Source organism: Balaenoptera musculus, chromosome 8 (genome assembly GCF_009873245.2).
Source record: "Balaenoptera musculus isolate JJ_BM4_2016_0621 chromosome 8, mBalMus1.pri.v3, whole genome shotgun sequence".
Taxonomy (NCBI): Eukaryota; Metazoa; Chordata; class Mammalia; order Artiodactyla; family Balaenopteridae; genus Balaenoptera; species Balaenoptera musculus.
The window spans coordinates 4,189,815-4,204,391 of NC_045792.1; the positions used below are offsets into that span (position 1 = coordinate 4,189,815).

The 14,577-nt window shown below is 44.8% G+C and overlaps 1 protein-coding gene across 5 annotated transcripts in view; it reads right to left on the minus strand.

The window, feature by feature from the left end:
* The window catches only part of APLP2 (amyloid beta precursor like protein 2), a 69,490-nt gene that overhangs the window by 22,644 nt on the left and 32,269 nt on the right, over positions 1-14,577 (minus strand). For all 5 annotated transcript variants that reach the window (XM_036861134.1, XM_036861135.1, XM_036861132.1 and 2 more), the window contains exons 2-3: positions 12,323-12,496; positions 11,366-11,489 (exon numbers count right to left, since the gene is read on the minus strand). In XM_036861134.1, coding sequence (XP_036717029.1) covers positions 11,366-11,489; positions 12,323-12,496 — 298 coding nt within the window. The remainder of the gene's footprint in view (positions 1-11,365; positions 11,490-12,322; positions 12,497-14,577) is intronic.

Consider the following 14,577-nt stretch of genomic DNA (forward strand, 5'->3'; position numbering starts at 1 on the left):
AATCTTACTTTAGCCCTCTGTGGACCTACAGACACCTAGCTCTAAGACAAACCACCACTGCGATAACTGATCCAGGTACAAATCATCAGTGGAGGGTTAATTATGAAGGGGAAGAGGCGTCTTTGCAGTGGGAAGGTCTGGCAGACACTACTTAACTGGGTGAGCAATAACGGACAAGCTGACTTAAGTGATGTTCTGAAAACAGATCACCTACACAGTCTTTCTGCCAAAATATGTCATTTGACTCTAACCATACAAAACAATATGACAGGGACTTCCCTGGTGGCGCAGTGGTTAAGAATCCGCCTGCCAATGCAGGAGACACGGGTTCGAGCCCTGGTCTGGGAAGATCCCACATGCCGCGGAGCAACTAAGCCCATGTGCCACAACTATTGAGCCTGCATTCTAGAGCCCACGAGCCACAACTACTGAGCCCGCGTGCCACAACTACCGAAGCCCGCGCGCCTAGAGCCTGTGCTCCGCAACAAAGAGAAGCCACCGCAATAAGAAGCCCACACACCGCAATGAAGAGTAGCCCCCACTAGCTGCTCTCTGCAACTAGAGAAAGCCGGCGCACAGCAACAAAGACCCAACGCAGCCAAAAATAAAAAATAAATTAAAAAATAAATTAAAACAAAACAAAACAATATGACAAATTCAAATTCAGAGATAGTGTTAAACAAATGACCTAGACTCTTAAAAGATACTATTGTCATAAAATATTCAGGGACTTCCCTGTGGTCCAGTGGTTAAGACTCTGCACTTCCAGTGCAGGGACCACGGGTTCAATCCCTGGTCAGGGAACTAAGATCCCGCATGCCGCCAAAACAATAAAGTAATATACAATAAAATAAATAAAATATTCAAAAGAAAAAAGCTGAGGAACTGCCTAGATTAAATATAATGTATGATCCTTTTTAAAAGGAAGCTGTAAAGGACATTATTTGAACATTTAGGACAATTGTCCCATGTGTGATCGCTGTATCACGGTCATACGGGAGAATGCCTTTGCTCTTAAGAAAAACAAGCTGAAAACTACTTGGAGGTGAACTATCTTAATGTCCCAACTCACTTTCAAATGGCCTAACAATGAAAAGTAAGTAAGACACACACAGTGAGATGGATAAGGCAAAACTGGGAAACCTAGGTAACAGGTATAGAGTATTCACTACTGCGTTTTTTATAGGTCTGAAACCTTTCAAAAATAAAAAGCTTGGGGAAAAATACACATAGCTGCTTAGAAAATAGAGTCCTTATCTCTTAGAAATACATGCTGAAGTATTTACAGGAAAAAAAACGGTATCTGTGATTTGTTTCCAAATAACGAGGGGTAGGTCAGATTGGCCACAGACAGGGTGAGTGGTTCATGAACGTTACACAGCACACGAGGGTTAATGCGATTATCTTCTCCGTGTTCGGATATGTTTGTCACTTCCATAACAAAAAGCTAAAAACGTAATCACTGGCTCATCACCCAGAGAACCTGGTTCAGTAGGTCTAATTTGGGACTCAGTGATCTGCACGGAACAAGCATCCCAGGCGCTTCTGATGCATCACCAACATGCTCTACTGAGGGCCCGAGTGCAAGAGAACCAAGGTGGTACTTAGCTCAGGAGAGACGCAATAGGTAGGGGAGGGAAAAGGAAGCAGGCAGGCTAACCTCTGAGGTTTAAAAAAAAAAAAAAAAAAAAAAGGAAAGTCTAATAAGAAAGTAATCTGGCCTAAGAAAGGTCTTAAGGGGAGTTCCCTGGCAGTCCAGTGGTTAGTACTCGGCGCTTTCACTGCCGGGGCCTGGGTTCAATCGCTGGTCGGGGAACTAAGATCCCCCAAGCCAAGTGGCACGGCCAAAAAAAAAAAGGTCTTAAGACTTGAACTAGCGGGAAGTCTACATGCAGACCCGCGCCCCAGCCTCATCGCAGCTCAGGCCTCCGTCTCTGGGCCTGAGAAGTCTGTCCGTCTGCTGCCCACGCGGAGGCAAAGGGCAGCCCCTGGTCTGCTGTGAGGGGGGGACGTGCTCCCGCCGTCACAGGCAGCCACCGCACATCCAAACAGCCTTCCGCAGGGCAGCGAGGTTTCACTCTGCCATTAGCACAGGGACTTCGGGGACCAGATAGCTCAGTTTGACACTAATGCAGGAGCACAACGGTTAGTTAGACACGGTGCTGCCCTCGAGGGCCCCAAAGGCTCTGGGGAGATAGAAACAAGCTGCACCCCCGAACCAGGCTTAAAATCGAAGCTTAAAAAGCAAAGCGCAGGGGGGTAAACTAGGATTCGCCTCCATCAGGAGAAGCACCCCGATACTCAGTCTAAGGAGAAATCACTGAAATTCTGACATCCAACCACCAGCGCACACTGTGGATGGCGGCTGTATGGACTAAGCAATCTTTATTTATACACAGTTTTTGTTTTTGTTTTGTCCGCACCTCCTGGCTTAAGGGATCTCAGTTCCCCAACCAGGGATTGAACCCGGGCCTCGGCAGTGAGAGCCCAGAATCCTAACCACTAGGCCACCAGGGAACTCCCCATGTTTGTTAATTTATGACAAAAAAGCAACAAAAGAGTACACGTAAGAGGCAGTGTGTACAGGGCTAAATGCCAGGGTTTAATCTCAGCACCGCTGCTACTAGCAGAGAGGTCTTGGGCGAGTTACTCAAACTTTCTGTGCCTCAGTTTCTTTATCTTGCTGCCGTGAGGCCGGATGTAATATGTACAACACGGGAAAAGCTTAGAGCAGAATCTGGTACATAGTAAGCACTAAGCATTATTTAAGTATTAGCTCTAATTACTGACGTTAATGCTGTTAGTTTCAAGTCCCCGAGGAACTAGTTTTATACAAAGCAAACTATACAACCACAGTTATCAAGAAATCTATAGTTAGGCAACAGTTCATATCCTTTAATTTGTAAAACCTCAATTTTATATGTACAACTGCAACATCAGAGAAAAAGTTTAGACAGCAATTTCACTACTATATATATTCTATAGAAACAATAACCAAACTGGGTTTTAAAAATATAGTGGAGTACGACATATCATTTCATTTTAGTTAAAAATGCATTAACTAAATCTGCTTATATTACACCTTAGATAAACCCCAAAATGATATAAAGTAAAAAAGCAAGTTATAAAAGGTCAAGTGCAGTATGACACCATTAATGGCAGTTTTATAACACAAAAACAATTTGTTTACAGACACATTCGTATGTAGCAAAAGTATAAAAACAGGCATGGGAATGATACACCCTGACAGTGGGGTAGCAGTGACCTCCAAGGGTAGGGAGGGAGGGAGGGAAGGGATGTAAGGATGGGACTCTGGGACATTTAATCCCTTAATTAAAAAATAAGATGGAGATTAAGCAAATATGGCAAGCCCGCACGCAGCAGCAACAAAGACCCAACGCAGCCAAAAAAGAAGAGCAAATATGGCAAAACGGGGAATAAATCAGGACAGTGAGTACATGAGTGGCCATCATATTATGTTTTATCTTTTCAGTACGCTTGAAATATCTCAAAATGAAATTAAGTTTAAAATTTTAAAAATTTTAATGCAAGAAATTTAATAATTAACTCCATGCTAAACTGTAAGATTAAACGCCATCAATCTTCTGCTATGGAATCATGATTAAATTGATCTGTCTGACCTCTGAAAACCAAAAAAGAAGTAACGCCACTGATTTAAAACAGAATAGCACTCCTTGATTCAACAATTCCAATTCTAAAACCGTACTCTTAGGAAGTAATTAAGAAAGTGAACAAAGATATTCATTACAGAATTGTTAATATCAAAAAACCGGAACCAGGGCTTCCCTGGAGGCACAGTGGTTAAGAATCCGTCTGCCAATGCAGGGTACACGGATTCGAGCCCTGGCCCAGGAAGATCCCACATGCCACGGAGCAACTAAGCCCGTGCACTACAACTACTGAGCCTGCGCTCTAGAGCCCGTGAACCACAACTATGGAAGCCTGTGCATCTAGAGCCCATGCTCCGCAACAAGAGAAGCCACCGCAATGAGAAGCCCACTCGCCACAACTAGAGAAAGCCTGCTTGCAGCAACGAAGACTCAACACAGCCAAAAATAAAATAAATAAATCTATTTAAAAAAAAAAACAAAAACGGAACCAACCTAAATGTTCCTCAATAGGGAATTAGTTAAATAATGGTACTTAATGGAATACCATGGGGTTATAAGAAACATGGTTAAATATCTGTATATAACATGGAAACATTTCCATTTCCATGACGGTTTAATAATTTTAACAATCATTAAACAAATAAGCAAAGGAATAAACACACCCGATATCCCTAACCTCTCCTTAAGCCTGGTTAACTCCTTAAGGCTAAATCTGTTTAAAATGACAGACTCAAAAGATGTATGCATCCCTAAGAGTGGCACGTAATAGATGTTCAATAAACGTCAACTTTTAAAAAAAGCACTCAACAGGAAAGCATATTTAGCATGATCCAATTTAGGAAAAAAAAAAAAAAAAAAGCACACATTTCCATGTGTATCCAAAGAAAAAAAGTCTTGTCGATACACCAAAATGTTAATATGGTTAATGGAGTGCAGAAACTGGAAAGGATTGTTTTTGCTTTCCTTTCTCCCAATTTCTTCTATTTAAAACAAAAACAAAAACTTTTTAAACATGTAAATTAAAAGAGGAACACATTTCAATCCCAGCATCAGTTCTGTCATTTCACTGCTACTTTTTGCCTTTGATACAAATAATTATCAGAAACTTCTAGGAAAAAGACTGACCTAAGCAAGTCATTATTACTCTGTTTTACAGAAAAACACTGAAGATGGTTTGGTCTCACTTTAAAAGTTTATCTAAGGTTGTAACAATTCTCAATTTAACCCGTTGGAGTACAATAGACAGTGCCCCCAATTCCCTAAGTCACTGGAAACCTATATTGTTTTTGCTATTCAAGGCAATAAGCTGGTCAATGAACACGGCAATTTAGCAAAATCTAAACTATAGGCTTTCATTTAAGCCGCATTTATGATTTATCTTCAGTCTCCAATCATTCCCTGTGATACTGTTTTTCTTTTATACCACCTCCCACCAGCAGGGCCATGGCAGCCATCAGGTCTTAAGAGCTTTTTCAGAGTTGATAAAATTCCTTTCAAAGTAACAAAGGCTGCTCACCCACTTGGGGAAGACCCTCGATACCAACACTCATATGTATAAATAAACCTACTGCAAAAGTACTCTGCGGTTGGGACTTCCCTGGCGGTCCAGTGGTTAGGACTCTGTGCTCTCACTGCCGAGGGCCCAGGTTCCATCCCTGGTCGGGGAACTAAAATCCCACAAGCCGCACAGCGCAGCCAAAAAAAACAGTACTCTCTGGTTGCAAACAGGAAGACCATGTCATTTACGGGGCCCTTGGAAGCTGTAAGCAGCGGGGAGAAAGCCTGCTGTAATGACAGAAAACCACGAAAATTAACCTGACCACCCAACGCGAGTTTTTGAGAGGTCTGGCAGCCACCCTTAGCAGACGTCTTGGAGGTAAATAGGGCTCTGAGAAGTTAAAGAGCCTGAACGATCGTCATGAACAGAAACATACACCTTGCACAAGGGTCCACAGCGGGAACAGGGGGAACTGCTGACGGGCTGTCAGGAACTCAAAGGCGGAAGATGACTTGCGGACAGACACCTGCAGCGGACAAGTAAGCTCCAAGCTCACTCCGGGCCCCACCTCAAAGCTTCTGAGAACAAGACCCTTCCTGGCAGTCTTCACCACAGTAATACTCCCCATCCAAATCTCCTTCCAGAAATTACCAACAACAGAAACAGTCATGGGCTCACAAAGCTCTCTTCTTTTGATGCAGGAGCCAGTCTATATATAAATGTCAGAGATGACTAACTCCTTCCCCCCAAATACTAGCAGCTTTGCTTCTTCACAGTTCACCAACTCTGTCCCACTCAGATCATCCTATTTATTTAGATAAAATCTCATGGATAAACAGGCAATTCGTAATAACGTAAGATATAAGACTCATTTTGAGAGGCAAAGTTGAAGTATAACTTCTCACCAAATATACTGAATATCAGTGAAAAGAGTCACACTGGTGGGTGGTCAAGCATGCTCTCAAAATAGGGCAGAACTGGGCTTCCCTGGTGGCGCAGTGGTTAAGAATCTGCCTGCCAATGCAGGGGACACGGGTTCGAGCCCTGGTCTGGGAAGATCCCACATGCCACGGAGCAACTGGGCCCATGAGCCACAATTACTGAGCCTGCGCGTCTAGAGCCTGTGCTCCGCAACAAGAGAGGCCGCGATGGTGAGAGGCCTGTGCACCGCAATGAAGAGTGGTCCCCACTTGCCGCAACTGGAGAAAGCCCTCGCACAGAAACGAAGACTCAACACAGTCATAAATAAATAAATAAATAAATAAAAGAACGTGAATTTCAAAAAAAAAAAAAAAAATAGGGCAGAACTGAGTGACAGGTGCACAGGTGTCTACAGACAGCGAGACACCAGGCCTGATGCCAACACTACCCGTTACCTAAATTCATTCTCAAACAGCCTTCAAGAGTGCTAATCAAGACACGTCCTTCCCCTAAAGCTAGCAAAACAATGGCAAACAAAAACAGTGTCTGAGGACATCCATAACGCCCCTGGATCAACCAAACCAATTAGTATGGGTACCCGACCAATTAGACATAGCCTGTTTTCCCATCTCCTTGCCCTTTGGCCTGCCTGTGCTTTGGGTTTGCTGGGCAGTAATATCTTAAAGGGGGTTTCAGGGCTGAAGCTAAGCACACTATGACCATCTCTTTACTGCAACACGTGGTATTCACCTTAACACGTATAAAAGGACTCACTGTGGTTATTTCTGGTGAATGAAATATATAGGATGCTTGCTTTTTACTAGATTTTTAGTAGTTTGTATGTTAAAAGAATTGTGTATGGTTGTGTAACACAGTGAATATACTATAAACCATTCAACAGTACACTTTAAAATGGATGAATTATATAGTATGTGAAATATATCTCAACAAATCTGTTTCTAAGAAGCAGAGAGACTGATTATTTACAGGGAATATTGAGCAAATAAGTAAATATACTGAGGATAATGGAATTGGAGGTATCAATGTGAGCTCACTGCTTTTAATATCCACACGTATAGAAATATAGATTTATATGGGCATGAATATGTGTATATAAATATATTTCCTAGGTCTGTCTGCTGAGCGGGCCTAGAAGCAATAACAGCATAATAGCAGTAAGCACACCTAATACCCAGATTTTGGTTTCTAAATACCATTCCCCACTAAATAAAACCATTTCTTCTTGGAGAAATGGCTGACTCCAGGGGTGGGGTAGGGAACACAGGATGAGCCTGGAGCATCTTTTTGTACCAGAAAGTAAGGAAGCTTTCAAAGAATAATAGGGACAGAGCAAAAAGACACAGGAGTCAGCATGAAGGGGGGGGGGGGTCCCACTGGACAAATCTGGACACTGAGTCCATAATGAAATGAATAAATGAATGCAGACACCATCTTAGCCAGGTGATAAAAGTTATCACCGGTCATGAAACAAAGTGACATCATGCAATTCCTAAGATGATTCAGAGAGAAGAACACTTCTGTGACAGTGCCCTCAAAAAAGCACAAATCAAAAGGACCCTAAGACAGACCCAAATTGCATTCTACAAAGCCACTGGCCTGTACTCTAAAATCCAAAGTTAAGAAAGACAAGGAAAGGCTACAGAGAGAACTAAATGCAACGTTGAAACAATGAATTAGATCCTGGTGTTGTTGGAACAACAGGTGAAACTTGAACAGGATCTGTAGATTAGATATTATATCAATGATAATTTCCTGATTTTGACGGCTGTACTATAGTTATATGGCAGAATGTCTTCGTTTATAAAAAATGTACAAGGAAGTATTAAGGGATAAAAGAATACCATGTCTGCAACTTAAATGATTTAAAAAAAAAACAAAACCTGGGGGGAGATACAAGTGGTAAGATTAATTTTACCGTATTAATCAAATGTTAACAGTTGGAAAATCTGAAATCTGAGGAAAGGATTTAATGGAAGCTCTTTGTACTATTTTTGCAACCATTCTGTAAACTTGAAATTATTTTAAAACTGTTATTATTTTTAATTTTTTTTTTCCTATTTTTGGCCATGCCGCATGGCACGCGGGATCTTAGTTTCCTGACCAGGGATCGAACCCACGCCCCCTGCAATGGAAGCGCGGCATCTTAGCCACCAGACCGCCAGGGAAGTCCCGTATTATTTTTAAGTTAAAAAGGCAAAAGTAACCCTGAAAGACTAGAACCAAAAGGCTTTCTAAGGAGCCTATGGTAAAAAGAAAGTGGTGCTGATAATTACCCAGTGCCTGGGGGCTCTAAAGGGGTGGGGACGGGGACAGAGAGACATTACAATCTTCTGCTTCTCAAATGATGACAAGGAATTGGCAGTACTTTTTTCCTAACCTCCCTTGAACTCCAGTCACCTGGTCCCCTACTAGCTTAGGCTCAGGTAACTGTTTTATTTATTTAAAAATACCAACAGGTAGCTCTCCTTCCTGGTTAAGAAGTTGTCCAAATGGATGCTTGCTGTAAACACAATAACTGTCTGAATTTACTAACACTGAAGACTGTATTACGCATTATTCAGTGACCACAATGCAAAGAAGGTATTGAATGGTTTATGGTCAAATTGTTTTATGCATCTAGTTAGTGACAATATCATGCATCGTCTGGTTCTCTGGCACTGAAAAACTCAAACTGTAACATTTAGAAAAGAACATTTTCGCTGTGCACCAGCTATGGTAGTGGTCTTGTAATCAACAGACAGCATCCTAGTTCCAGGTACCGTCTTGACTGCGGGAACAGAGAAGACTAAAGCCGTGTCCCTCCTCCCAAGGTGCTCAGAGTGTAGCTGGAGAAACACACATCAACAGACCGGCATCGTGCAGGGTGATGGGGCACCGGTGGCAACAAAGAGGAGCTGAGAAACCTGGACGTCAAGACAGAAATTAGAGCAGCAGGAAAGGCTTCCTTTAAAGGAGGTGTCCCTGAAATGTGTGAAAAGGAGAACTTGCCAAGCAAAGTGAGTATATAGTCACTCCAGTGAGAGCTGGACTGCACGTGGCAGGAGCCACGAGATGGACGTGCTGTGGTGGGAGCACGGAGCGGGAGCGGGGAGCACGGAGCGGGGAGCACAGAGCAGGGGCGGGGAGGACGGAGCAGGGGCGGGACGGACGGAGCAGGGGCGGGACGGAGCAGGGGCGGGGAGGATGGTGAAGGGGCGGGGAGGATGGTGAAGGGGCGGGGAGGATGGTGAAGGGGCGGGGAGGACGGAGCAGGGGCGGGGAGGACAGAGCAGGGGCGGGGAGGACGGAGCAGAGCTAAGCAAGGGCCACACCATGCAGTTTCCAAACTGTGCTAAGGCGCTTACACCTGGTCTTTTAGGTGAAGAGGAGCTACTGAAGGGTTTTATGTGCAGGAGAGACAGTCCAGTCTTCATTTTGGATCAGCGAGGGCGATGGACTGAACAGCACTGAGACACGCGCAGAAGCGGTTCACACAGTCCAGGCAGGAAATGATAAAAGGCTGAGCTAGAGCAGGGGACTCGGACGGACCAGCCGGAGGCTCCCAAAGTTTCCCCAGTCACGGTACTCTGGGTATCCCAGGAATTTTTTCACAGCACCCCCCCAGGCCAAAAGGGTGCCAAAAAGTTAAGTAGTCAGGGCGACAACGTAGTAAAAAGCGCCTGTGCCTGACACCTTGTGCCTGCTGAGCACTGCGCAACTCCTCCTGCACGGCAGTAAACTCAGCACCATCACCAAGAATGAATGAAACCTCATACTCAAGAGATTTCTTACAGCCAAAGGGAATGAAAGAACATCTTTAAACCACACCACACAAAATCATTCACAAGCCTCACACTACTGCATGGGGCTCAGTTTTAAGTAAATGGTGTTAAGCACACACCGTGTCCTCTTTTCCCCATACTCAATACTTTTAAAACAAAGTAATTGCTATGGTAAATACTGTTATTCAGGTGCTGCCTCTTCCTGTTACTTTGCTACATGTGAGAATGAGAAAAGCAATGAGTTCCATGTTAGGAAAGGTTTTTTTTGTTGTTGTTTTTAAATAAATTTAGTTATTTATTTATTTTTGGCTGCATTGGGTCTTCGTTGCTGCACGCGGGCTTTCTCTAGTTGCGGCGAGCGGGGGCTACTCTTCGTTGTGGTGCGCGGGCTTCTCATTGCAGTGGCTTCACTTGTTGCGGAGCATGGGCTCTAGGCACGTGGGCTTCAGTAGTTGTGGCATGCAGGCTCAGTAGTTGTGGCTCACGGGCTCTAGAGCGCAGGCTCAGCAGTTGTGGTGCACGGGCTTACTTGCTCCGCGGCATGTGGGATCTTCCCAGACCAGGGCTTGAACCCATGTCCCCTGCATTGGCAGGCGGATTCTCAACCACTGCACCACCAGGGAAGTCCCAGAAAGGTTTTAATGAAGGAGGGAGGGGAACAGGTTAAGTTAATGGTTAAAATTAAATACATCCGCAGAACTACCCAGGCTATGTTAGTGCTCTATGTCAGTCCTATCACGGATCATCTAAAATTGATCGTTTCGCACTTTTAAGTTTCTACGACCAAATCTGTTCCTGAATCAGCCAGGCAACAGACGCGCGAACGTAACTCAGATGTGTCAATGATCAGTGGTCAGGATGAGCACATTCACTAAAAGAGCATTTGGAGCAGCGACTCTACTTCTGGGTAATAAAATGTTACGGCTGCACTTGAGTTAGGTCTGACTGCTAACAGAAACACACAGAGTCATAAACACCCTTATCAGCTGACCCTTCAGTAAGGCAGGTGGCACAGGGCCTGGCCGACGCATCCCTGACTGTCTACAGGCAGCTACGACTCACTTCCTCGGCCTCTGAAAACTGCCACAGGTTTGGTCTGGCTAACAATACAGGATTTCGGTGCTTGCAAAATGTGTGTAGGGCAAAGTAAGGGGAACAAAAGACCACCCCTCGGCTGCTTCGGTACTATCGATACCAGGACTATAAACAGTAATTTCAAACTCTCAGTGTGAACGAAGCTGGACCACTCTGAGGGCAGCACGCTTACTCAGGGGTGTGGAAAAGGCTCATCCTGAAAAAACACAGGACGCCCATGATGGGAGAGGTGGAGTTAGTGACCATCAAAGACAAGTCACCTATCGACACCAGAAAGCCGTTGAGTACTCAAAAGAGACAGTCCCCCAATAAACTCCTGCAGCCCTTGGCTTCTTAACAGACAACAACATCTCACTGTGAGCCAGGAGAAGATGAAATGTAAAACTGGGGATCCCGCCTTCCTGAGAAGTAACCCAGAGGTGCTCCAGGACGCTCACCGAGACACTTGAAGGGGATCACGATGTGAGTCTTGCACTGCTTCTTGTCTCTCCGGCACCAGTTGTCCACGCTGACTGGCTGGTTTGCCTCCATCACGTTTGTGATCTGTAGTTCTGGATACATCTGCAAGGGAAGAGGAAACACACACCGTAGGCTGACTTTGTCCATAAAAGACGAACGCTCGCTGGTGAGCCAGGACGAGTGTCTGTGTGCTCAGCTTCCCCATAGCCCCACGTAAATCTGAAGTCCCCCTGCTGCCTGGTCCCAACGGAACTAATCAAGTCAAGAGATACCGTAACTGTTAGCTTTCTTTTGACAGATAGATTCTGGACCACTTCTAACACATTCTCTTTGAAAAAAGACCTACACAAGCAGCAAGCGTGCAGCCCCAAACAAGTCTATTAGGTATCAAGTCCACTTGTAGGGTGTGTGTAAATAGCTGAGTTCAAGAACTAAAACATTTAAGAGGCAAGTCTATGGACGTGTGTGTTAATGAAATTACAGAATAATATTCCAACCCTGACCCCAAAGGCTAGTTTTGGTAAGAAATTAAAACATCTCATACCCTTTTCTACGTCAAGCGTTGACCCAAAAAGTCTGTTGAATCAGACATGAGATAATCCCTTATGATACTGGTGGCTTCTACCAGCAAGTGCAAAACACAAGCACACACGTGACACTGGGCTTGTTTCACAACTTCCCATAACACGTGGGAAGCCAAGGGAACCAGGCTGCACTTCTAAGGCCCTGCCAAGCTTCTGCAGGATTCCATCCAGAAAGGACAAAGAGCTCACAGCACACCCAGGCCAAGGGCACACTCAGAACAAAAGCCTGCTGCCCCCATCGTTACCAGCTTGGTCTTAGGTCAAAACAGCAGAATGACAGAGCACCTATTTCTAAAGTAAACAGGTTCAAACGTGACCCAGAAACGTTTAAGTTTCTGGCAGCACGCTTACCTCCTGACAGTACTGGAGAACTTCTTCTTTTGTTCCGAAGCAGCTCTGAGTGCCTGTTGGGTCAGGTTCCCATTTCCCAGTCTGAATGTTCACGTGCATATTTAGCTTTCCACAAAACATTGCAATCTGAGGCTCAGCAACAGCAAACCCTGTTCCGGCGTTGGCTGCGAGGGCCTATCGAAGGGAAAATAAATTCCAGGTTAACTCCCAAGAGGCTGGCACGGAGGGAGAGTCACTTAGCGGTTTGTGACAGTAGAACTGACCTTTTAAAAAATCTTCATTAAAAAAAAACAACAAAAAAACAAAACTTCATTACTTACTATTTTTTCTTCATAAACAAATCCTCTTCCCAGGAACTAAGCCAGAATAAAAAATGACCTTTGGACATATATAATCAGAGAGAAGTGTGTGTGGGAACTGCAACCACGGCTCCCCATCTAGATACTTCTGACTTGGGAACACATAATCCACCTGCAGTCCCCTCTAATACAAGCAAACCCACTTTCCATTCCTTAAGACACCAAAACACAGAAGTATAGAACGGCGAGAGTTCCAGCAATTTTACTCAATTCACTTACACGACAAAATTTTATTGAGCAACTACTATTTTTGCACAGCAACGTGCTAAATGCTCAGGACACAAGGATAAGCAAAAGGTTATGGCCCCTGCCCTCTTGGGGCTTTTTTTTTTTTTTTAATGTTTACCTACTTTTTTTTTAAAATTTATTAATTTATTAATTTATTTTTGGCTGTGCTGGGTCCCCGCCTCCGTGCGAGGGATCTCCCCAGCCGCGGCAAGCGGGGGCCACTTCCCACCGCGGCGCGCGGGTCCCCCACTATCGCGGCCCCTCCCCCGCCGCGGAACACAAGCTCCAGACGCTCAGGCCCAGCAGCTGCGCTCAGGCCCAGCAGCTGCAGCGCACGGGCCCAGCCGCTCCGCGGCACATGGGATCCTCCCAGACCAGGGCCCGAACCCGCGTCCCCTGCATTGGCAGGCAGACCCTCAACCACTGCGCCACCAGGGAAGCCCCTCTTGGGGCTTATGGTCTAGTTCAAGAGTCAATTCTCACACAAAAAGATTCCCAGATGTCTTACGAAGGAAAAGAACACAGAGCTGAAGGAGCATACAAAACAAAAAGGGAATGTGACTTAGGCTCGGGTAGGAGGTGATGGGGAAGCTTCCTGAACTGTGACACTGGAGTAGCTCTGGCCATCCCCGTTGGGGGAGAATGTAGACTGTGAGTCTGTGGAGGGTCTAAGGGAAGGGTGGGCGCCACACATGGTCAAGACTGGATGGTCTGTAGACCAAGAAAGGATGGAGTGCTGAGGGTTCTAAGTACAGAGTTAATATTTTTCAAATGCAGCTCTGATGTTCTCTGTAGGCAGGGGGATGGCTCAGGGAGCGGGAGAGACGACAGTAACTTGGGTAAGGCAGCACCGGGAGACAGCAAGGCAGGCAAGACTGGGTGACGATGGCTGGGGGGTGACCAAGAGGCAGCATGGCTTGCGTAACTCAACACGCAATGGTGCTGTGTGTGGAAAGAGAACACTAAAAGGGATTTCATGAACAATTTTATCTCGTGTTAGGGAAAAAATCAACTATTCGTAGCCATCAATAGCTCACAAATTACAGGTGAGAAAACATTTAGGTTTGATGACAGTAAGGCTCTTCGTGCACCAGAAAAAACACAGGCATCCCTGCATCTAAAGATACACCAATACTGATGGCTACATTCACAGTAAAGTTCTGTGGTCTCTCCTAATGCGTAAGTTCTTTCAAAACCAAAATTGAACATCTTTTTAAAATGTTAAAACTTGAGGGGTCGGGTTAGACTCTCTGGCCTATTATGATCTTTTCAAAAAGAGCAAAGAGCATTAGTATTAAATGGTTTTCCTATATTAACAAGAAAAAGTAGATTTGACTTTTTTTTTTTTTTTTTTGCCGTACCCTGCAGCTTGTGGGACCTTAGTTCCCCGACCAGGGATCAAACCCACGCCTTTGGCAGTGAAAGCACAGAGTCCTAAACCACTGGACCGCCAGGGAATTCCCTGACTTTTAAAATATATGGAAAACTGTGTGCTTTCCAGGCAAGTCTCCTGTATTTGTGCTGATGGACTGGTTACACAGACATGAATGGTCCTTCCAATTAGGAGCCTACGTTTGATTCTGAAATACATCCCGATCTTCTTCTAGGACAAATTTACCACCTACACGTTTTGCTTAGGAGCTTATTCAAATTAGCCTGCTTTCCAGT